The sequence below is a fragment of the Leptosomus discolor genome, chromosome 5 (assembly GCF_034619465.1).
Source record: "Leptosomus discolor isolate bLepDis1 chromosome 5, bLepDis1.hap2, whole genome shotgun sequence".
Taxonomy (NCBI): Eukaryota; Metazoa; Chordata; class Aves; order Leptosomiformes; family Leptosomidae; genus Leptosomus; species Leptosomus discolor.
The window spans coordinates 78,627,476-78,651,698 of NC_141395.1; the positions used below are offsets into that span (position 1 = coordinate 78,627,476).

Sequence of the window (24,223 nt, forward strand, 5' to 3'; positions counted from 1 at the left end):
ATGTTTGTGATTCTGCTGATGTCTATGTTAATGGTGGTGCACAGTGGTAAGTAGCAATGTATTTCTATGATTATTTGACCTTTATGCCTAAATACTATTTTAAGTATGTGCATTTGGAAACAATCCTTTAGAAGGACATTTTCTGTCCCCTCAAACCTAGTTGTTCAACACCCAAATGCACTTAAATAAGTTTATCTATGGAGTATTTATAAAAACCATATTTTTCTCAGGACTTGTAGTGAAGCAAGAAACATTTAGTGGGCTTAAAAATACAACCAGAAATTTGCAAATTCCCTTCTGTTAGGGTTTGGTCATTATTTAAGTCCTTTAGACTCCAAAAAATTTACAAGTTACATATAGAGAGTGTATATTTTCTAAATTCTCCAAACAATTCAGTGGATCCTAAAATATAACTCATGTCCAGCTAAAGCTCTTGCTTCAAATTTCACTATGAATTGTGGTTTTTTGCTTCATATAACTCTTTAGATTTTATTGTCATGGGTGAATGAGCTTCCCAGTGACTGGAATGGGTAAACACTTCAAATTTCTGCAGTCCCTGCACTGTGCAGGAATGTCAATAAAGGTAGCGTTGTGCAGGTGAAGAGAAGGACTCTTAGAAGTTCTACTATCATTTCTGGTCGCTCCATGGGGTTATTTCTAAAGGGAAAAGAAAGCTCAGCAGTTTGGCATAGACAAAACTCTGTGTTTACCTACTTCATCAGCTGTCTCTCTTCTAAGGGGCTGCATGCATTAAAAATCAGTAAAGAAACATGTCTAACAAGAAACACATGGGCTAAAATATATTGATGATGCTGAAACTTAAGACTCCTACTATACAAATAGAAATCAGTAAGAATATTGGCATTTCCCACTGCAGTGATATAGAATGCTGAAATATCTACACCATTTATTCATTAAAAAATAAATAAATAAATAAATAAAGAGGTATTTAGTCCCCAGGGGTAAAGGGGACCATATATATTGGTAACATCTAGTGCACTCAGAAATATCTGGACACTGAAAAGTTTGCTGACACAATGTTTGAAAGAAATTTCCCCCCAAATGTCAAAAGGCTGTGCCACAGCTTTTCGATTCTTCCCAAAACTAGGCACAATCTGAGCACAAAGATTTAAAATGTTACCATTTTTAGGTTTGGAGAGGATTATTGTTTTGTATTTGTGTGGAATCTATCCTGCTGACCTCTCCTTTGAGACTGAAGCAAAAGTCTATGCGTGAACTAGCATCTTTGTGAGGAGCTAATGCGATTTACCTTGAATAGATCAAATAGGTTGAGTTTGCTGAACCCTGATTTTTCCCAGCACAATCCAGGTTTCTGCTCCCTCAGGATTATAATGGCTGTGTCCATGCTCTATATTATGACATTTTAATTAGCCATGATTGCACAAAAACAAACCACTGGAGGGGCACTGATGTTTTACTGATGGCCTTTTTCCAGGTAACACTTCAGAAAAGTGTTGGCAGAGTAGCAACATCACAGACACAGTCCAGAAACATTTTCACATGTATCTGAATGTTGAAGGAAATTCTGTGGATAAGGTATACAACTGGAAAGCCCAAGAGCTGACGTCTCATACAAGTCTCCTCAGGACACGTGCCAAGTCATGTAGCAGGTTTAGGAGAAAGGCGAGTGTTGAGCTCCCCAGAGTCTTCTGAGGTTTAAAGGACTGATTTTTGTAGTGCAATCTTTCACTGGCTTTATAGGGAATGACATAGGACCAACAGCCTCAAAAGACATAATAGCAAAAGAAGAAAAAAACCTAATGCATCCAGAGAGTATTTTCTCTTTCCCTCCTCCCATGATTTAAACAAAATTGAGCAATCTTGTTGGCAAACATTGGTTCGTTGATCTTGACTTAGCAACAAATAGAAATACCGTTCTTGGTAATGAAAGGATTAGGAGAGCCAGAGGTTTACCAAGCTGCTGACCCTGTGGCAGAGATTTTTCTCCAGGGGAGCTTCAAACATTTACGTGTTAATTGGGTGTGTGCAAATTAAGTTTGCTGAGAAGAACTCAGTGCAAGTGAAGGATCCTGGAGCAATCACAACTTCCAGTAGTTCTGTAATGTGGCTTTATCAATTCTCTCCTCTGTCTCATTTCAACTCAACTGGATTTTTGTATTTTCCAAAACTTCGCTGAAAGGACTAAAAGATCAACGGCTGTTCATCGACAGACACTGAGTTGGAGCCATGGTGTTATGCAGTGTACCAAAACCTGACTCTAGGTGCACTTGATAAAACATGGCTTAGGGCAAGGATGTTTGTCATTGCAGAGAAAATACAGGCTTTAAGCCAGAAAATAAGTGGCAGTTTTTCTTTAGCAAGCATGTGTACAAAGACATAACATTCAATGCTATCTCTTTTGCAAGGCATGCCATTATTTTTCTTGAATCTGAAGTCCTTGTGGCCACCAAGCTTTCAACAGACTTGTTCCAGTTCTGTGAGAAGTTCAGCCTTTGTCAGGAGACCTGGTCTCGTTTGTGGAAAGCAGTCCCTTCGCCTTGGACCTACTGCAATGAAGGACACTTGTGATGGACTGCTGTTCATCGAAAAGCTTTGTGTTGTGACCAAGAATTTCAGGAAAAGAATAACTTAACAGGAAGCACCTCTTCCTGCCTCCCTCAATCTCATATCCACATTCTGACACTAAACTTGAAAAATGAATTGCTGGAGGCATATGACTGTTACCAGGAACATCTTGTTCACTCCACAAAATTTATAGACATCCTGCAAAGGTCCTCATATACGATCTAAAAAATGTCCTATTTTTTCCTAATCCTTTTCTAAACATAGTTAAGCCTTATATCTAAAAACCCCACTACTCTGCTTTACTCTTACACCTATATTTATTGCAGGAAAATGCAACATTAGCAATATAACTGTCACCTCTTTCCCAGAAGCTTTCATAGAGAAAACGGAGAGCTTTCCTAATGCCAGATACTCAAGACATAAGCTATGCCATGAATCATCATTAGGGTTTTTTTTCTTCAGTTTTTAGATCCTTGAGCCAATAAATACCCTTGACTTACCTTTAAAAAACCACCAAACCCTCAAGTTTAAATAAATCCAAAGTAACACATTATCTCCTAAAATCATGCAGAAGGTAAGAACAAGGAAATAAAATGGGAAGGGAGAGAATAAGTATTGAATTTCAGCCTAATTCCGGACATGGCAAAGAGAAGAAAAATAAAAGTGTGCAAAATATAGCACAGCATCTTCAAAAGGAAAAAGAGATAATTAACTTAAGAAAGAAACAGTGATAGGAAGAGAGGCAATAACCCAATAGGCAATAAGGACTCAGAAAAAAACCAAATCTCTCGACTTCAGATAAGTGAAGAGCACAGGGTTGCAGAGTAGAAGCATTTGGGACAATGAAAATAGTTGGGCGACTAAAATGATTTTATACAATTCTACTGATTTATCCCAGTAAGTGCTACTGTTCAGAAGAGCACGGGAATAGAAGGGTTAGCACATCCTCACTAACGATACCTCAGTTTAACAGAGGACTGATTTTTAAGCTGAAGCCAATGTGACTTACCAGTACACTGCTGGGCTTTCCTGGGTGCGAATGGAGCTCAGCAAGTGCTTCATGGCTTTGATAAACTAGCTTGCTAGTGTAGGAAGGTATTAAAAATGACTGCACTGTATGTGTCATAATGAAGTATACGTTGTTGGTTTCCTGGTTTGTTTTTTTTTTTTTAATTATTTTCAAAACTTTTTCTTCTCACATTTGTTTGCTGAGGTAGGCGGACAAGAGTTGGAGCCTCCAGCATTCCTGCCAGAGCTTCTTAACACACCTGAAAGAATATTGAGTAAGAATGGTTTAAGCTTTACTTTCTCCAATATTGCTGTGGGGAATCACTTGTACTCCAGAAGCGTTGCAGGGAAGTGTGCTGTTAGCAAGTAGGTGGTAATTCTTATCTTAAAATGGTTTAACAACTGAAGCAAGACCAGGGGCAGTCTGGGGACAGTTCCTCTCATTTACCTTTGTAAAAAGAAGTGTGGTTTGTTTATTTTTCCATTTAGACAATGCCACATTCTTCAATGGAGTCTTTCAAAACGTGGAAAGTGTTGCATTATTTTTTGGTAAGTATGCGTTCCAGTTGTATTTAAGCACTGAACAGAAACCTTGTGGGGTTTGCTTTTATATGAACTGAAAAGGAACAGGGATGTTTGAGGCTGTAGATTTTCCCCAAAGACTGTTCTAATACTAAATACAGCTGAGTGTCAAGCATTGCTCAATGTCCCTGTGTTACTGCCTTGTTCACACGAATGTCACCCACGTGTGACCCGCGCCAGGCTCACTTCCATTTACCGTGTCTTTTATGGCCGTTCTCTTTCCAGACTGCCTGGGTTCTCACTTCACCTGGTTGCAGTCCATCTTCACTAACTTCCCTGCCCTGCTCAACTTTGTGAACAAAATGAAGTGCATTGCTGGTTTTTGCCCCAGGGATTTTGAAGACTACGGTTGCTCTTGCCGGTTTGAGATGGAAGGGCTTCCCGTGGATGAAGCTGATAAGTAAGTCTCACACATGAGAAGGCCTCTTCTGCCCTGACTGGCTATCAGTGCCCTCATGCTCTGATGACCCAAAGCATACCACTTGCCTAAATGATTTAAGGACAGTTGTAAAAAAATAGAAGATTTATTCAGAGGGGCAGTAAGTCCCACACCATCCAGCTCTGTTAATCTAGTCACCACTCACTTGCAATCTGAATATCTGCTATGACCTACAAACTATAATTTCAGCTCTGGTTTATCAGCCCTGTCCTGTGTTATTCCTACCTGCTGGTGAGCACTGTCTTTTTGCTGGGCCAGTACGCCATACCAGTTGCCTTACAGTATGGCTTGGAAAGAGATGAAGTTGAAGTGGTCATAATCTACAGCATGTGATGATCCACTTGCTTCTTTGTTCTCATAGCTTGGAGTCTCTTTATTTCCCCACACTTTGATGTGGAGAAATACTCCCATCCTACCGATAAAAGTAGAGTCCCCCACACCTGCACGTAATTCCACCAGTGTAACTCTGGTGGCACAGCTGGTTTAAACTGGTTGCAAAGAATGGCCACTAATGTAATAGAATAAGTAAACACCACACCCATCTCCTTGACATATCTTACCCAGAATCTGTTAAATTCTGAACAGATCTTTGTGAACAAAACCTCATTCATTTCTTTGTACCGGGGAATTTCGTCTTACACTTAAATTGGTGCCAAAAAATGGAGAGCCTGTCAAGAAGGTGAGTGAGAGAGCATTAATCTGAGCAGTTTAGTGGGTTTACAGTCTTACCAAACAGCTAGTGTTGGGAGCTGTATCGTAATATACCACCTCATATACAACATATAAATATAAACTACAATGAAAATGTGGGCATCTGAGGGGGATTTAAGCATCAACAGAATCAGGTTACGGCTAAGTATGACTTCAAGTGGCAGTTAGGAGGTTAAGCAGATCTTATCCCGATTACCTTTGTACATGCTGAGGTTCTAAGACACTTGGAGCATCCAGGCTCAGAGAAGAACAATGTAGCTCAATAACTGTTCCGAGTATCATGCACAAGGAACAAAACCATCCAAACCCCACTCTGTGCTTTGGAGGGGTACTGGCCCAGAACCTGACTGGGCTAGTGAGAAAAAACGTAATCTCAGGCCAGGACAATCAAATGGTTGTTCACTTAGGCCAGCAGAAGGTGTGAAAAGAAATTCAAAGAGCATTAAGATCCATCCACGTCTAAACAAAAACCAAGTTTTTTTCCAACTATGTAATGGAATGTATTAATTCCCTGAGTGAAGACAGCAATGGTTCAGAAAAGGCTAATGCCTATAGCTAGATGGAAATTAATCCATCCTCTTTCCAGCATGGGATGGCTGGGAAAATGAAGATCTACACCTGCTACTGGAAAAAAAACTTATGGGACTTCTTATGAAAGGTTTTCTGACCAATTGTGGCAACATGCTGAAACGAGAGCTTGAGTCAGTTCCATGGATTGATACTCAAAGAGCTGAGCATCTGGGCTTCCGCTTCACTCAGCTTCATTTGAATGCAGAGCAACCTAAACACAGAAAGAGCAGCACGATCTATTAGCAGTTTTGTCCTGAGAAACATCCACAGAGTCCCTTTGTGTTTACAAATTGGTTAGCAGTCCTGCGGTGGGGTTTCCTTAGCAGCAAGGCAGCGCCACTGCCGTTTGCAGTAAATGGAGACTGATTATTGTTTTGCTGCTGACGCAGATACGCCCTCGGTTCAAGAGAGCCTCCAAACAGGTGGCTGCCACGCTTCTTTCTCAAACACAGTTCCCACAGTGTTGCGATTTTTTCACAAACTTTATGTCTTAAAAACTAGTTTTGCAAACCTTGCATTTTGTCACTGCCGTTTCTGTTCCACAGAAAAGGGCTGAACATCTCACTGCAGGTTTTTAAGGCATTGGAAAATGTTTGTGCCCATAAGTCAAACCTTCTCCCATTTCTCAGAGTAGCTAATTGTAATATCTAAATTAGGAGCTTAGTCTACCTCCGTAGTCCACGGGGAAAGAGAAACACGCCCAGAGGGCAATCCGTGTCTGACAATCCGCTGCGTGCAAAGGGAAGGCAAGTAAATTTTCTGATGAACTGTTGCAGTAAGTGTTGGTGTGATTGTGACGCTCTAAACAGACAAGAACTGCAGGAAGTTTGTATTAGATTAGTTATGCTTTCAGGTGCTGGCACCTCACTAGACCTCAGGTACAGACAGGAGTGGGTTTTGAGACATTTTGTGAGCTACATGTTTGAAACTCTGTTCCTGATGAAGCTTACAAACTTCAGCCTCACCTCTGAAAGAAGGCACAGCAGCGTTTGTGGTGAGGAGGAACCATCAGGTCCTCTCTGCTGAATGGTGTTTGCCCTCACCTTTGTTCAATACGTTCCTGCAGTCTCCCAGACCAGGTTACAGCAGGGAGCAAAACCACTAACAAGCAGCAGAGACACTGGAGTGCAAGAAATTGGAGGGCTTTGAAACTTCCTCAGCTGGGGTAACGTTATTCATGAGCTCTGATCCGCTGCTGGCAACCTGAGCAAACCTCATCGCTGTTGTCTGTCACCAAATCAAAAGTCTGATCATGGTTAGGACTTGGACTGCTTCCCTGGTTGTGAGGACAAATTAAGTATTGTCATAATTATTTATCACTGTAGTAAGTAATAAAATACGAAACGCTTTCTAAATATAGGAAGTGAGAAAGCGAAGGTGTAGCCTAGGAGGAAGCCTGCAAGGGGCAGGGTTTGGTCCCTGCTCTGACCAGTGCAGGGCTGCTGCTGTCCACTGGTGGGTTCAGCGCACACACAGGGCTGTGGGTGACGTGTAATAACACACTCGCCATGTCTTTAACAAAAATCCCACACGAGCTTCATTAAAGTTAACTCCTTCTATCGCGACCGCAAGTTAACCCCTCCTGGTAGCAGATGCTGGTTTTATGTTTTAATGTTGTCTTTGCGTTTGTCACGGTCAAAACGAACGGCAACTCAATGTTCTGGGTCCGTTTCTCTGAAATGGGGATATTTCAATCTAAATCTAACAGCAAGCCCCTGCTTAATTTGTGTAACAACCTTATATGGCACAAATGATGACTGAGTGTTTTACTGGTGTTTCATTTATAGCTAATGTCAGTGCACACGGATGCTGCCATAACTCAGAAGGAGATGTCTTGCCTGTTCAAAAACAGCTGAAGAGAAGAGGGGATTGATGAAAAGCTTGTTGGTTTAGTTGACTTTTCATTGCTATTCACAGCCAAAGTGGTCATGCAGGCACTTGGGGTTTGCACGGCAGCAGGGTTGTAGGGAAAAGCAACGTTTCTAACTGCCTTTGTTGCGCAGCGTAGGGGAAATCTGCTTTTACTCCAGTGCGAGAAAAACATTTCGTGGCCCCTTCCCATGGCTAAATGGTGCATTTTAATTCTGATTGTTGCATGGAAGAGAAAGGACAAGAAACAGAGGATACCATTGCGTGTATTTATGTAGTCTCAGCGAGACACAGGGATTCACAAGGCGTTGCAGAAGCTTTAACACTCCCGAAGTGCCAGGTTCTGTGTAGATGTCCAAATCTGCAGCGAGAAAGGTTGTGGCAGCACTGGAGCCAAGACCTCTAGAGCTGACCTGTAAGAACTCGGGTACCACAGAAGGAGATAAATGTAAGTGTGGTCTCCCACAGCACGCAGACCTGCTCCCACCACTGAGTTTTGCCTCCAGCTGTACTTATCCCACTAGACTGACTCAGGGAAAAGCAGTACCCAGCCTTTCTTGTGTCTAGGGACCACACTGAGGACCTCTTTTACTTGTTTGGTATCTTTTGCATTCTTGTGTAAGAGTGACACGAAAGCATTGCAGTCTGATCTCGGACTGAAAGTATGTTGCGTGAACTTTGCGCCATTTCACTTTTTAAGCTGCTGTTTCCAACACCGCAAATGCTATGAGGAAGCGATAGAGATGGAGTGCACATGGGATCCGTCAAAGATTTCTACGGACGCCAGCTGCTCTACCGAAAACCTGACCTGTGGTAAGATTAACCTATCGCAAGAGTGTGACACTGGAGCCTCACCATGACCAAGGAGTTTGTTCTGGTCTGTCTACCAAAAGTCATATCTAAATTACACAGAAACCACCTCCGTGTGTGAACTTTTAAGGCCTTAAGTGTTCTGCTCCGGGGGTAAATGGAAGCAGGAATACACAGAGGTATCAAAGCCCAAGTAGGCAGGAAAATTGAAATCTAGTAACTAGAAACTTGACAGGGCTGCTCTAATACACAGCCCCTTGCTAAGGTTTCCCTGACTTTGCAGGACCTCTAAGCACTGCTTGACATATCACCACACATAAGAAATGCAGTGGATGGTGGGGAAAGACCTGAAAACCAGTTCCCTTCCGAAGCTTCGAGGCCTGATTTTTATGTACTTTGAGGCATCAAAAATTCTTTGTTCACCAGTCAGGGCAGAGACCATGCCATTATAATAGGAGTTACTCCATGTGATACTAATACAGTCCCGTTAAGTGTGGAGTGGGGCTCTTCAATGCCTCATCAATTTTAACATAATTTTTCAGCAAGTATGGACTCTCAGAAAAGACCATGTGCTAGAACATGATTTGAGGACACTAGGAAAGAGCGGCAGAATCCCCAAACCAATACTCTTACAGCTTGTTTAAGCAACAATCTGATCCAATTGTCTTTTCTTGCTTCAAATTAAGACTCTTTTTGCTATTTAAGTTAATCTATAAAGGTCCAAGTGTGTTTAAATGTGAATAGTGCTTTTTTAGTGCTTTCCATACTTCATAATCAGAAGACATTTTGTTCAAACTCAAAAAAAAAAAAAAAAAAAAAAAAAAAAGAATAGTTCCCATCAAAAATGTGTAATGTGTGACAGCTCTGAAAGTTCAATGGTTTCTTTGAAACCCTGAAAGGCAGAAGGTTTTGAAGTGGGAAAATAGAATTTCCTGGGAAACTTTCATATCCTTTATAAGGAGCAAAATGCATCTTACATGAAAGGCTTGGCTTGTGGAATATGACTTCTTGAGGTTAGGGGGAACGTTTTGATGAAGTCTGTGAAATGTCAAACTTGGTATCAGCCGGGCTAAGTTTTCCGTGAAAAAACTAGAGGCAGCAAAGCACTGCTCTGTAGTCCTCACTACTCTGCAGAACCAGCTGGCACAGGCCAGAAGTCTATTGCCAGCTGTGTCAGGCTACATGGGATGACATTTGGAAAACAGCGTTGGACTATGAAACTTGACTGTTTAACCTGAGGAAGCACAGTATAAATAGGTTTGCACTAATGAATATAGACACAAACCTTACAGGGAGAAAAAAAGCAGGAGGAAGAAAAGATATTTCAATAGTACCTTGTTTGGATTTTTATTTATTTTTTTTTTCCAGAGTCAGGGGATCCCTGTGAACAGTTCCTCTGCAACTGCGACAAAGAGGCCGTTGAATGCTTTGTGAATGCACATATTAACTCTTCCTTGAATGGGCTGGATGTCTCCTTCTGTCCGTCTCTGGTTACAGGTAATAATAAGGATCTGACCGACTGCCTCCTCCTGCAGTTTTTCCACTGGCATCAAATTTGACCCAACAAGAATGAAGCAGGAGCTGGATGCTTTCCTGCACTAAACCTGGCAGTCTGTCCTATTCTCCGTTTCATGCGGCCTTTCCGTTTACTGCTACTCAAGTGAATAGCAAGAGAGAATAAGGTGGACTAATTGCCATCCTGGAGCAAACTCAGGAGAGGTTACCAAGCTGGTGAGGGGGCTGGAGCACACAATGAAAGAGGGGGAGGCTCAGGGGAGATCTTTTTGCTGTCCTCAGTACCTAGTGGGGTGTGGAGAGAAGCCAGACTCCCCCTGGAGGTGCACAGGGACGGGACAAGAGGCAAGAGACACACCTGCAACAGGGAAATTCCAGTTCGATATCAAGAATATTTTTTTTTTTCAGGAGGCTCTTGCCAACCTGAATGAACAGATGATACTTGGGGTGATCAGTGACCCACTGAGCCCACTAGCAGCAACGCCAAAGTGAAAACATTGCTAGATCAAATCTCCCCTTAAATCATGCAAAAACTAGCTGGAAAGGCAAAAATAGACCCACTCTGCTCTGTTACTTGGTTTCCATCTTGAAAGGAAAAATCCTCTCTAAAGATAAAGGGGGTATTTATCTCCATGGTCGTACACTGGTCTGTGCTCCGTAGCTGAAATTACAGCCTTGTATGGCTGCATACCTGTCCTGTGGGAACTGGGCTGGATTACAAACTTAATTTGTACGGATTGCAGTCAGAGCACGGCAGGGGGAGGACCTTTGAACTCCCGAGCTGAGGCAGATGTGAAAAAGCAATGCTAGTTTTTCTAATCCTTCGGCTCATATTCACACACTGCTGGGGCATGGATGTGCTAAGGACAGATACGCGCATCTATAGCATGCTCTGGATGCATGCATCCCCTCATGAATAGGTCAAGGGAGAAGAAAATGCCACAGGAAGGTTTGCATCAAAGCCAGAAAATTGCCTCGTGTAAGCCAGTAGTCGTTCTCTGGGATCAGGTGGCTCTAATATAAAGTATGGCAGTTCCAACACATTACAAATAAAGGGGAAATTGTTAAGTGCTAACAGGAAAATCATGCTGGTTTTATCACTACTGATAAAGACAGATTCAATTCTAGCTCGCTGAATATCTTTGCTCATTTTAGGCTCCTGATTTTATTTCTTAATGGGAAAAAAAAATCCTTTGAATGAAATATTTTTATTTATATTCACTCATGTTATTATCTTTTTGTGTAGCTGTTCTGTCCAAAAAAAAAAAAAACCAAAACCCCAGAAAAAAGGCTGACAAATTTCTAGGAAAAGGATTTTGTTAGATTCTTTATTACAGAGAAGTTGAATGAAATGGTGATCTATTTGCCTAAATCTTGGCTTTAATAGCAATAAACTCAATGAACCCCCGATTTGTATGATTCAGATTAAACAGTGACAAACCCCCTTCTCTTACCCCCTTAGTCTATGAGAGCTTTCTCCTTTTCAGAAACAACCAGCAAGAAAGAGATGACAACACTTCACACGGAGGGTATGTCCTTATCTCTGTAATTCTTTGACTGGAGTATATTAAGTCAAGTAAATTTATACTCAGAAGAATGAGTATTTTGGAAGCTATGAATTCCTTTCCGAGAAGCAAAGACAAGATTCAGCAAGATGTCAAAATTATGAAAGGAAGAGAAAAAAGCCTAATAAACTAAAGCACCGTTTTGGTGACAAGCTTTTACACAGGTGCACAGGAAAATTTCAGCCAAATGACTCCTTTTTCTGAGAAGGAACTCGGAAGATAACCATGAATCTCATTTAGAAATAACACAAGAAGAAACACGCTAAAAGCAACTTAAAAATATTTTCAGATGGATCCTTTTCTATTTGCACAAACATTTAAGGCCCTGCTTCAACAAGGTTCCTAGCCAAGTGCCTGGATTTAAACATTCAAGTTTTCTGTTTAAATGTTTAATTCTTATCTTCATGCCTTTGCTATAGGTCACATATTTAAGCACCTGCTGAAATGGGACTTTGAAGAATGCCGATTGCTAGCCAGTTTCTCTTGTTGAGGATGAAACTCTTTATGGTAGAGAGTGAGGGTTTTTTTTAAATTATTATTATATTGTATGTTGCTGAGTGGAATTTAATATTTGCAGTGAATAAATATTAAAGCAGGATTTTAATACTATTACATAATTCTCAATAATAAGGTTTGTATTTGCTATATTTATGTAACAGAATAACTGTACAAAAAGGAGAACAGCCCTAACAATTAGAAATAAGTTCCATTCTGATGACTCTGATCCTGTTATGCCAAGATCCAGTCTAGTGAACATCCTAAGGCATGACCCTGTGGACTAAGAATGCTTTTCTTTTTGCAGAGTTCCTTCATCACGGGACTGACAAAACACGGGCTGCAACTGCATCCATGGAAGAAGGTTTGCAACTTACAGTGCAAGAAGCACTGTTTTCAGCTCCCCAAAGCTGAAAGAATAAAATACAAGAATAAGCTGTTTTGGTTTCTTTCTGCCCTTCTAAAAGGACTGATACAGAAGTAGATGCAATGTTTTGGTGATTGAATTCAAGACTGAATGAGAAGGTGCAATTTTTCAGCTTGTGCATGTGATGTGCTTAACCAGTGTTTACAGTAAGTTTCCCAAGGGCTGAGAAAGAGCACTCCACAACAAAACCTGTTTTCATCCAAACAGACCTTTTTTTTTTTCCCTGGGAACACAGGCTGCAGCAGGTGAGCTGTTTGGCAGAGACAGGCCGTGTGGGTGCCAACCACTGGACCCACAGCCAATGGCGTATTTGTTGCCTTTAAAGAGGAATTCAATCATACAAGATCAACCCGTGCCACGAGGAAAAGTTGAGCACGGTTTGCTGCAAACGAGCTAGCAGCTTGGTGGTTTATTTACTTGCGATGTGGCAACCCAGGTTGAAGGCCCTCTGACTGTGGTGGCTCTTGGGTGAGTTCCTAAACCACGAGACCACGTAGTTCTTCTGACAACCTTCATCATTTTTTCTGCTACAATCAATAGCTATCTTATTCAGGAATGGGTGCTTGCAAAACCTCACTGCCGTGGCACGAGAAAACTATTCTCTTCCTACCTGCATGGGGTGCACTACAACACAAGAGGCCACGGACAGAAGTCATGCAAAGCCTTTGGGAGGCCACACCTAGTAAGCGAGGGCCCAGTCATACAGCAGTGAAATAGAGAAGGAGACCAGTCTTGGTGTCTTGGTTTGAAAGACAGGTGTCTGCGGAGGAAGGCTGGAGCCTCCCTTGAAATGGAAAGTGCAACCCCCTTCCCTCCAAATCATTATAATTTTGAAATTAATGGGCCTTCAGGCAAAGATATGGGGAATAGGAATAACAGTTCTTTACTAATATATATATATATATATATATATATATATAACACAAGGCAGGGAAAACCAAACAACCCCCTGGTTTACACTGGCAGAGCCAGAAATACAACCTGACCCCCTGTTAGGGGGGCAGTAGCAGTCCGATAAGATGCTGGCTGCAGTCCTCCTGAAGCAATGGGTGTAGTTCTGTGGAAGCAGCTATCAGGTAAAAGGGTCTGGTCTTCCTCCGAAGGTCCAGTGGTAGGTAGGTAGCTCTTGTCCTCTGGAACTCCAGTGGGGGGGAAAAGCTCCTCTGGGAATCCAGTGGAAGAAGGCTGCTAGGGTGTTGGAGATCTCCGTTTTTATTTGGCATGGACTGCTTGGCTCCTTCCCGCCGGGCGGAGCATCTCACACTGGGATGGGGAGTCGTGAGGCAGTTCCTTGATGGGCCATGAACAGGAGATAGTCCAGGAGCGAGTTATCGCTGGGTCAGGCGATAAGGCCTTGTTGTGCCCATGAACAGGAGATAGTCCAGAGGGGGGAGGCCGGGACCACCGCCCCACCTGGTCTCAACAGCTCCTGAAGATGGTAACAGAATACTTTTTTTTCCTTTTGGCACATTTTACACTGTAACCTAGGACACTTGGACCATCCATTAACCAGTTTAGCTGAGCACTATTCTCATGCGGCCCCACCACAAGCAAAGCCACACTGTTGTGTACAGAGACCTTGTACTTGCCAAGGACACAAGCGATGGGCGCTGGATGGGTGCGACCAAGCCACTGCTCAACTCAGAGTAACTCGGGAGTTATTTTGTGGGAGTGGGGAGAGGTGGAAAGTTGCACATTTTGAGAACTTAAGAACCTGGTTTCAAGCTGTAGTGTGCTCCTCTGTTTCTGAAAGAGATCCATTGCCTTAAGTGTGACTTTGGAATAAGGAAAAACCATACAGAATTTTTTCTCCTTCTTTCTTTTTTCTTTCTTTTCTTTGTCTTTTTTTTTCTTTTTTTTTTTTTTTTTTTTTTTTTTTTTTTAAGAAACAATGCTTCATATTTTAACAGGGTGTTTTTATTTTTAAAAAAGTGCCACATGCACAAGAGTACCTACCTGAAAAAGCTTTATACCAAGTGCAAGTGCTGGCTGTTCCTTCATACCTTTCCCATACTATCGACGTCATTTTTTCACTGGATATTTCTTATTCTTGCCTAACAACAGCTGCAATATTGGTTCATGTTTTTCTAGCTGCTTCTGGGAGGCTTGGCAACAGAAAACTGAGAACTCCTGAAGGAACGAGTGCACCTATATTTGCACATCTGTAGCAATCTTTTACTTCCCGAAGAAACAATTACTTGTGCTCTCTAAAGAGGCATAGCTCATCATAAGGCTCAAAATATTGCCAAGGGATAAAAACCTGTATTAGGAATTTCAGAAAGCTGAAAATACATCACAGATAACATATCCAGTCAGACTTTGAAGGAAATATTTGGAGAACCACTTACCATTTAGCTAGTTGTCACCCCATTTAAGCCCAAAGGAGCTTCACCATTGACTACTGTGGGAACTCTCTTAAACAAAAGCTAAGCACTACTTAGAAACTCATCCAAAAGCAAAGACTTTCTTCTTCACATCACAACAGCCTAACGACACACAAAAAGATGCAGAGATAAGTTTTTGGCTCATTTGATAGCCATGCTTATGATTTATTGAAAAGCAGCTGACAAGTGAAAATCATTTTATCAGGTAAAGACATAAATTAGAGGTTAGGGAAGTATTTGGCCTTGTAGCCGCCCATCCATACTTAACTTTCAATGCAGGCAAACACAAGGTGTTCACAAGAAACGTAGCATCCTTCTGTGTGCAACAGAGATTTTTAGACCCATTCCTTTTTAGTGTATTTGTCTGTCAAATGGATTTAATATTGAATTTGCCACTTCAGTCATATTTATGCTGCTGCTTTGTTAGTGTAAAGCACAGGGTCTGAACACAGCAATGAGATTATTTTATCAGTATCACTTTGTCTACAGCAATCAATGCACCGCTGAGAAAAACAGGCAAATCTCTAAACATGAAATGTCTGGGTCTTCTGCCTTGCTGAAAAAGCTCTTCTCAGCAGCTTGACTTCATAGGAGTCTGTGCTAACAACTTCTTTTCTGAGTTTACATTTTCTGTCTTCAACAGCGATTCCTTTCGAGCCCACTGAGATGGTCCTGGGGAATTCCAAAGCCAGAGGTAAGAATCTAATTATACTTTCGATGACAAATCAGGTACTCTTGACTCCAGGTGAAAACTGATTTTTGTTTATGAAGCTCTGTGGTGTCACAGTCAAAAATCTGCAGCACAGGATGTCTGGATAACACCTCTAGTACTGCTGCTGACTTGCACATCCTCCAGCAAACCACTTCATTTCTCCTGATGGTAATTTTTAAATTCTTTATAAAACAAGGCTAATAGTGATGTTTGGTTAAGCTTGATGACATTTTCAGTAAAAGTCATGCCAGAAATGCATCGTGGAAATACAGCAGGTAGGTCACTACCACGGTGCCTCTGTTTTTTGTAGTTACCACAAGGGACCACAGAGGTACAGCTCCTGCTCCCCCCGTCCTCTCAGTAAAAGGTCAGTGAATCTCAGCTTTCCTTTTTCTTTGACTGGCGCAGCAATACTTCACCTAAAAGCATCACAGTTTAAAATCCACGCATGGTGATGACAGGGCTGCCAGAGAATCAAATTTAGATCAGGGCCAGATAGCAGATACACAACTAATAAAACCAGACTGAGAAGTATTAGCTGTTCATTGCCTCCAGCCACTCATTTGCACTCCTCATCCAAGTATTTGTGAAAATCTCTTCACACAAGGGTTTCCAATATAACATTTGGTCCTTTAAGTTACATTCATAGCATCTGCTGCCAGAAGGGTTCATTTTGATTTTGCCTTCTCCTGTATTATACAGAATTTCATGGAATTCTTTGCCAGTCTAAAACCTATTTTGGCTTTTGCAGTCGTTCCTGCTTTGAGCACAGCCACACTGGTAGCTAACAGCTAGAAGCGGAGCACCTTGGCAGACTGGGAAGTTTCCAGTGGTCCCTTTTTTGTAGAAAGGATTGTTCAGGAAGACTGAAATGCACCAGAAAAATGTCGAGGAACACTGAATATGGAGAGTAGAAAGTAGTCATTTTTTGATTCTGATTGCACTCTCTGAACAGTAGCCGTGTCCCCCATCCCAATACAGAAATTTGGCCTTGCTGTACTAAGCACTGGTCAAAATCACTAAATGTTCTCCTCTGCTACTTGAATATATCAGAAAATCTGTGTATTGTGTTGCAGATCCGCCTCACGCCCAAAAGATTATTTGGAATATCTATTCTTGGCTAAGGGCAGAATTTCCCAAACTCCAGTTTTACTTTCTACATCTAGCAGGAATCGCTTTCATTTCAACACACCACTGTCAGAGTGGCATAAAATGTGCACCTTGCTAAGCTATTAAAACCAGAGTGTTGCTATTGATCCCTTTCTGCAACCTTTCATGGGCTTTGTTGTGTTCTTAGTAGTGCTTCCATATTTCTAATCTGCTCTTTTGTCCTGTGACAGGTTATTTTCAACACATACTAAAACCAGAACATCAGAGGGACAAATTTAATCAATTTTAGTTTAATCCAATTAACAAGTTCAGCCAAGGAATTCAAAAGGAAAGGCTTTAAAAATGTGGAAACACACATTCACTAGTATCTTCAAAGTATTTTGTTTGTGAAATGCCACATTCTTCATATTGACATTTAGAAAAAAATGAAACCGTTTGATTTCCGTTTGATAACAGTGTTTTCATTTACGAGTTAGCTTATATAAAAAGGTTAAAAAAGACAATGATGTTAAGTAATCCCCTAATTAAAACAAAACATTCCTGCTTGACAATAAAGCTTCAGAGAATCTACAAATAAAAACCTAAAATTTAATTTTAGGATAAAAAAATCATGTTTCTAGTCAACCTCAACTTATTTTCCCCTTGATATTTCCTTTGGTTATAACAGAGTAAATCCTTCAGTTGCCCAGCTCTGCACCAGTCAAGTGATTTTCTGCTTTCACTAATGTTTCTCTCAGTTTTGGTACCCTCAAGTGAACTGACACTTTTTTAAAGCGATTTACTCAGAAAATGGCATCTCGTGACATCTCACCTGCACTTCATCTCTCAGGATGGCTGACTAACCAGCAACCCATATTATTTTCAGCAGCTGGCACAGCTTTTTACCTCAGTATGCAACATACAGAATTTAAAAAAAAAATAAAAATCAGCAGTTAAACGGGTCATATTTAACCAGCATCTTTTCGCCTGAAAGGCAAGAGATGTGAAGAAATGATCAGTGTGGATACCCTTTGCTTTTCCAATTTTCATCTTGAATGTTTTTTCTCTATGACCATCAATTCACACCAGTTCTGTCTGAGGATATTACTCTGACCGGCTATCTAAAATGAAAATCTTGCTGTTTATTTTCCATGTCGTCTTCTGCTTTCCTCTTTCTGCTTATTCAGAAGAGGATGGATTTATGGAAGCTGTGGTCCCGGTGGAAGAGATAAACACCTCCCCAGCCTCATTCCCAGGAGATATTAACTTAATGCAAGTCAAAATTGTCCCCACTGAGAAGATTCCTGCGGGCACATCTGCAAGGACAAAAGAAAAAGGCAAGTAAAAACTGCATTACACCGATTCTAATTTACAGCACTGCCCTATTCCTGTTCACAGCTACCTGAGGATTCAGCATTTCTCATAGATATGTAGAGTAACACTATTTGCTCCCTAAACCTGGATAGATTACACAGAATACAGGATCGCAGCACTGACTGCCCTGGAAAGGGCAGTTCACTGTCAAACACTGACCAGGAAAGCTTAACTAACCATTAATGAACAGTCTTCCAGCTATGAATAAAAATGGTAAAAGATTGCCAGCTGATTATGGTTCAGAATATGCACTTTTGGACACATTACTGAAAGAAGAGCTTATTCTACGTTTGCAAGTCTAATCTACGCATATGTCATCTCCAGAGACAAGCCCTGCAAAGGGTGGCCAGAGCACAGCTGCTTCTGGAACAGCTCTGGAACTGGTGCTGTCTGACATGGGACCCTATGAACCTACAGAAAAAGGTAAACGAAGGGGTTTTTCTCCAGTTACATGTAATGAAATACACAGCTACCTCTACATTAAAAGGTAGGTGTATATTACATATAAAGTTTATAGTTATTCTAAAGCAATTAAACAAACACGTCTATGTAATGGTGTTTATAAGAAGAGGAGATGCAGTCAGCTGCAAAAGCTTCCAACTGTTTAACCTCTTCCACCACTGTGCTGGCATTAACACTTATAAAAACTGCAAGCACAATATAAGTACAAGGTTATAAGTACCTTTTTCATACAGTACAAGATCTAAAATGAGCTCAGTGAATGTTTCCCCTTGCTTTTCTTTTTAGGCAGTAATTTAATCACATCTTTGAGCTACTTTATTTTACAAGCAGCAGGAGCAACAAAAGGAACCTGCCCTGCTCCTCCCTCTGACCTCTTGCCAAAGTTTTGTCAGAGTTGGCCTTTTTCTCACCGTTTCTGATTCTGTTCCAAATCCTGCTCTGATTTCACAGAGATCCCAAGACATTTCAGACCCATCACTGCTGTAAATCCGCCCTCATGGACTGTCCCATCCAACCTGTTAGGCTTCCCAATGGAGGGAAGCAGTCCTAGAACTGGAGAAGAGCAGACGTGAAGAATCAAACCAGCCTTCCATCGAATTGGAAAATTTGATCATAAAATAACAGTTTTTAAAGAGTGCGCTCCCTGGGGTTTGTTCTTAGCGAATTAACATGAGGGAGCAAAGCCCCAAGCAGGCACATGGGCAGAATTTCTCACTGGAGGAAGTAATCCAGGGCTGTCCCTGGAAGAAGCAGGGAGAGTCAGTCTAGAGCTGCAGAAGAGAAGATGGGATTACTCATGGGAGCAAGGAGGATGCACAGTCAACAGAAGCCCTCCCTCTGTCTCCCACAATCCAGCCATCAGCCCCTTCAAGTCCTTTCCCTGGCAAAGTCCCAAAAGAGGCCCCCTTGACATCTTTTTCTCCTGATATGGAACACAGTCTGCTCTCAAATCTTAGGGGTAATTCCCACAGTATCAGTTCTTCCTGAGTGGGGGAAGCCACAGAGGCGTTAGGGTTGGGACACAGAGGAGCCAAAACCTTGGCAGCGCAGTAACCATTACAACAGATCACTCCTGCATTTGGGCTAAGGGCATCATAGCTCAAATTGAACTGCATTTCAAATTAAAAAAAAAAAAAAGTTATCATTTCCTTGAGTACAACATAGTCATTGCCCAGATATCACTGTGCAAGCACGAGAGGATAGGACTCTGTTTACTAAATTAGCCAAGACAGAAGCTACTGAATATTCAGCTAGGTCTGAATATTCTAGAAGAAAATTTTAGCTATGAAGGACTAGGAAAGAGTGCAAAGTACTCTCATTGCAATGCAATTTGACTTGTAATTTATAATTTCATAGGGATCTTTCTCCCCATTAAATATTTCCCCCTCCCCTTCCTCTGTCTTGTTCAGTAGTATTCTAAGAGCGACCGTTCATGGACTGGAGTCCATGAACTAATTTAGAAATAGTGAAAAGTTGTCTTTAAAAGTTTCTGGCAGCTCTGAAAAGACTTCTGTCATCCAAGAGAGCTCCCAACCACTGAAAACATGATGTGTCAAATAATGTTGTTTGCTTTATAGTATGTGAGCGATTAACCTTTCTGCAAGAAAGAGGAAATGGAAGAGCGAAGAGGGAGCTGCCCCAGCTAGGAGAAATGCTGTTCTGTTTAACTGAGCGATGCCCAGAGGAATTTGAGTCTTACGGTTGCTACTGTGGCCAAGAAGGAAGAGGTTATCCTACTGATGCACTGGACAGGTGTGGGTTCTTCTATGGTCTGTCATTGACTGTGGGTGTTATTGTGGTGCCTGTGGACAAAGAAAGATCAGTAATACCTTTTGTCGGGCCTTGTATAGCTATGTGTCAGTAGTCAGGCCACATTTTGAAAAAGAATTAAAATATCCCCTTAAATACATAAAACATGAAGTACTCTAATGTCACTAAGACACATTCTATTATTGCATCAAAGTTTTGAAGAGGATTCACTAACTCAAAATAAGAAAGGAGAATGATGGGAGATAAGTAGAGCAGAGGGAAGAGTATATCAAAAGTGATGAGGATAAGGGTTGCTGCCATACTTCGCTAAGAGGTGGTTTGGAAAATGAAGAGTCAACATACGCCCGTGCCGCGCTGTCCTTCAGAGGAGAGCAGAGCTTGAGTGAGCTCTGAGCTGCAGCCAAGAGACCTGCCGAGGCCGACTGTGTGCTGGCGTAGCACGGCTGACGAAGAGGAGGAATTCCAGAGTGATGCAGAGAATCCAACCAAAGTAAAGAACTCTCCTCTGACAGCACTGCATTGACAACTAAAAAACTCTCGCTGTGTGGAAGGTCATAATAGTGGGGGCCACATCAGGTCTAAGTACAGCAGTTCGTACACAGCACACACAATTTTCCTGCACTTGCACACAAACCAGACTGCCTACGCATGGCGAAGTAGACTAGAGGCAGGCTAGTCAATGCTCTGGCCATGACGACGCAGTTTTCAGCCAACAATATTTGAACACTTGAAGACACTTCTCACAGTGGATTAGGTCACTGTTACAATTGTAACTACATGTCTTCAAGTTAAAACAAAAAAACTCCAAAAAACTACAGTGCTGGTAAACATGTGATAGCAAAGGAATTAGGAAGGAGGTAGTCAAAGTAGGAACAGGCATAAGAGGAGAGTAGGAACAGTTTGGGTTGGTTTCCTTCTTTATGAAAGATATTTTTCCATGATGTAAAAACTAAAATTTCTCAGTTTTAATGCTCATTGAAAACAGAGGAAATAATTGTGAGTACTCTGTGATGCAGGAAGAGTAAGTATTTGTCATTTACATCCACTGTTTATTTATTCTAGGTGCTGCTTCTCTCATCACTGTTGTATGGAACAAGTTAAGAAACTTGGATGTCATGCAGAACGAAGTTCACGATCTGAAGTTCTATGTTTCGATCACAAGCCAAAATGTAAGTTTGTGGCGGAGGAAATTTCTCATGTCCAGATGACAGTGTATTAAAGCGTTACAGACTGAATGCCACCATGCCTGCGCGCTGCTAGAGCTGAGTATGGAGACAGAAAAACTTGGCTTACAAGATGTTAACAATGTTTACCATAAACCTGAGCTTTTTTCCTGGTTGAGAACAAGGTTATTACACCACTGTGTATGATGTGACCACGTCAGGCTGAGAAAATGACGTTCAGACATTTTATGATTGGAGACAGAAGCCAGCTTTTGGTGTCTTTACATTCACAAATTCAACTAAAGCCAGTCGGACCTTTAGCTGCCCAGCACCTTGGTGTCAGGCTTACATTTAGATGATTAAAGGTGAATTTGGAGACTAAACTTCAAGGCAGATTTGAAAATTTTATTTTCAAAAGCTCATCTACCTGTGGGAAATTGCACATTGACTAACTTAAGTGCTTTCAAACATTAATTCTGAAACTTGTTTTTAAGGTATTGGCTGGAGCATGTGTGAGAAACTACTATGTGCTTGCGATAAGACAGCCGCCGAGTGCATGGCTTCTGCCTTCTTCAATGAAAGTCTTAAGTTTCCACACAGGCAAGAGTGCCAAGAGGAGAAAGCATCATGTCAAAGTGACCCTTATGAAAGGCCTTCAAAGGGCACAGAAATAGGCCCCGGGATTTCCAGCTCTGAGGAGAGCAGTGAGGAGGAAGGCCCACCGCGAAGCGTATTAAGAAGAGCAAAGAGAGAGACAGGCCGTCCCGCTGGAAACTCCCGAACGGCGCAACATGAAGGCAGATAATCCACCACCACCACGCGCTGGAGAAACGGCACGAAGCCTTTCACTGCATTCATTACTCTTTCCTGTCATTCTACAGGCTGCCTTACACTTTGCAGCACACAAATGATGTAATCATAGACTAGGTATTAAACGTCAGGCTGTGTAACTCCTTGCTGTAGTGAAGTCAGCACTACGGGCCATCTATTTAGGTCAGATATTACCTTAAATAATTATTTGGCAGTATTCTTTATAATTTCATTTGATTTCTATGTAAAAACTGTTCTGACCAAAGACTGATTTTTGTTTGTCAGACTGGATCTTGCGGATGGTCGCCAAGTATTTCAGGTTTTTAATTAAACCAATCTGCAACCACTCCAACTCCATTTGCAGACATTCTTCCTTTACTGAGCTTAGCACAAAATACCTATAAGAAAAGCTGAGGTAATGACATGAAAATGAGTTCTTTCTTCCCTTCTTACCTAATTGCAGTTTTCAACCTGCAGAGTTTCTGCTGGTCAATCAGATCATGACAGTAAGACATTATTCCTTATCCCAAAGCTGTGTACTAGGAATGGTTATCTCCAGTTTTGAGATTTCAGGATGCTAAAGGGAATAAATTTAAAGGTTCTGCTTCCTGGAATCATCTAAAACTAATCTGTTCTGAAGTAGGTAATGTAAAGATGGAATAACGCTTTTTGCTTTTTACTGAACAAGTTTGTTTGGTTTTTATTTTTTCCAAATTCACCACTCATAAAGTTCACCAGTTGTCAGACAACAGCAGTATAAAAGGATACGTACCTCCTGTTACTTGATAAGGTACTAACTTGGACTATGCTTTGATCCTAAAATATTGCCACAAGAAATAAAATTACCAGAAACGTGACTACTGCTAACAAAGCTAAACAACAAGAACAAAAAACCCAGCCAGGCTCAAAATCACCAGCAATCTTGTTACTTTGACACGAAAGAGGCACACAAAAGTGTAACCTTTACGTCGTTCTCGTTGGATTTCAGCTGCATAGCACGCAACAGTGCAACTGCACAGCTTAAACCCAGGAGGTGACCTGCCCAAAACAGCATATAACATCTTACTCAGTGTGATTACCGATATTTCTGTACTTGTGCTGAGCGTGTATTTGCAACACCAAAACTCTACTAATAAGGGACTTCCTCTGCAAGCACAACTAACTTTTAAGAGGGAAAATTTGACTCGATCAAAAGCCATCATGTCATTTTGATTGACCGTTCATCTGTTGACTTGCCATAACTGACTTTGTGCAGACGACCTGCTCAGCCTAGTGGCAGAGCTATGAAAAGTAGAAAGGTTAAGGAGCATCACGGAGCCTGAGAAAGAGGTAGGCTGGTGGAACCATGCTCTGCCTTCTCTGAGACAGAAACAAGAACAGCCACCAGGAAAAAAAAAACAAGGGGATCCTGTGTCCTCCCTGCACCAGGCAGATGGCAACAGCTTAAGGACAAGGAGCAAATGGAGGCAAGTCTACTTTTGGGGCGGCAGGTAAAACCCCTCCTTGCCTGCCTCACCTTCCCTGGTGCCTCTGTACAACAGGGATGAGGCTGTGGATGTGGGAGTCCAGTCAGCTGATGATGTGGGTGATGGTCTATCTACACCAGAGGTGTTGCTAAGGTCTGAAAGGCCTACCCATCTCTATCAGGACCACCTCCATAGGGAAAAAAAGATGGGTTACAGTTGTAGGTGACTCCCTTCTGAGCAGACCAGAGGGTCCAATATGCCAGAGAGACCCTTCTCTTAGGGAAGTCTGCTGCCTCCCTGGGACCTGGGTTAAGGACATCACTAGGAGACTTTCTAGCCTGGTGCGGCCCTTGGACTTTTACCTGTCACTGCTCTTCCATGTGGATGGTGGGGAAACCGCAACATGCGGTCCAAGGGCAACTAAGAGACTTCAGGGCCTTAGGGCATCCTTCCCT

The 24,223-nt window shown here is 41.7% G+C and overlaps 1 protein-coding gene across 1 annotated transcript; it reads left to right on the plus strand.

Moving 5' to 3' along the window:
* Positions 1-22,297, plus strand: OC90 (otoconin 90). Its single transcript, XM_086466045.1, has 14 exons — positions 1-46; positions 3,765-3,830; positions 4,045-4,104; positions 4,363-4,537; positions 8,427-8,539; positions 9,905-10,033; positions 11,539-11,580; positions 12,419-12,475; positions 15,566-15,616; positions 17,914-18,060; positions 18,422-18,520; positions 20,137-20,311; positions 21,392-21,498; positions 21,987-22,297. Exons 1-14 carry the CDS (start codon positions 1-3, stop codon positions 22,295-22,297), a joined length of 1,578 nt encoding a protein of 525 aa, XP_086322171.1.
* The last annotated feature ends 1,926 nt before the right edge of the window (positions 22,298-24,223 follow it).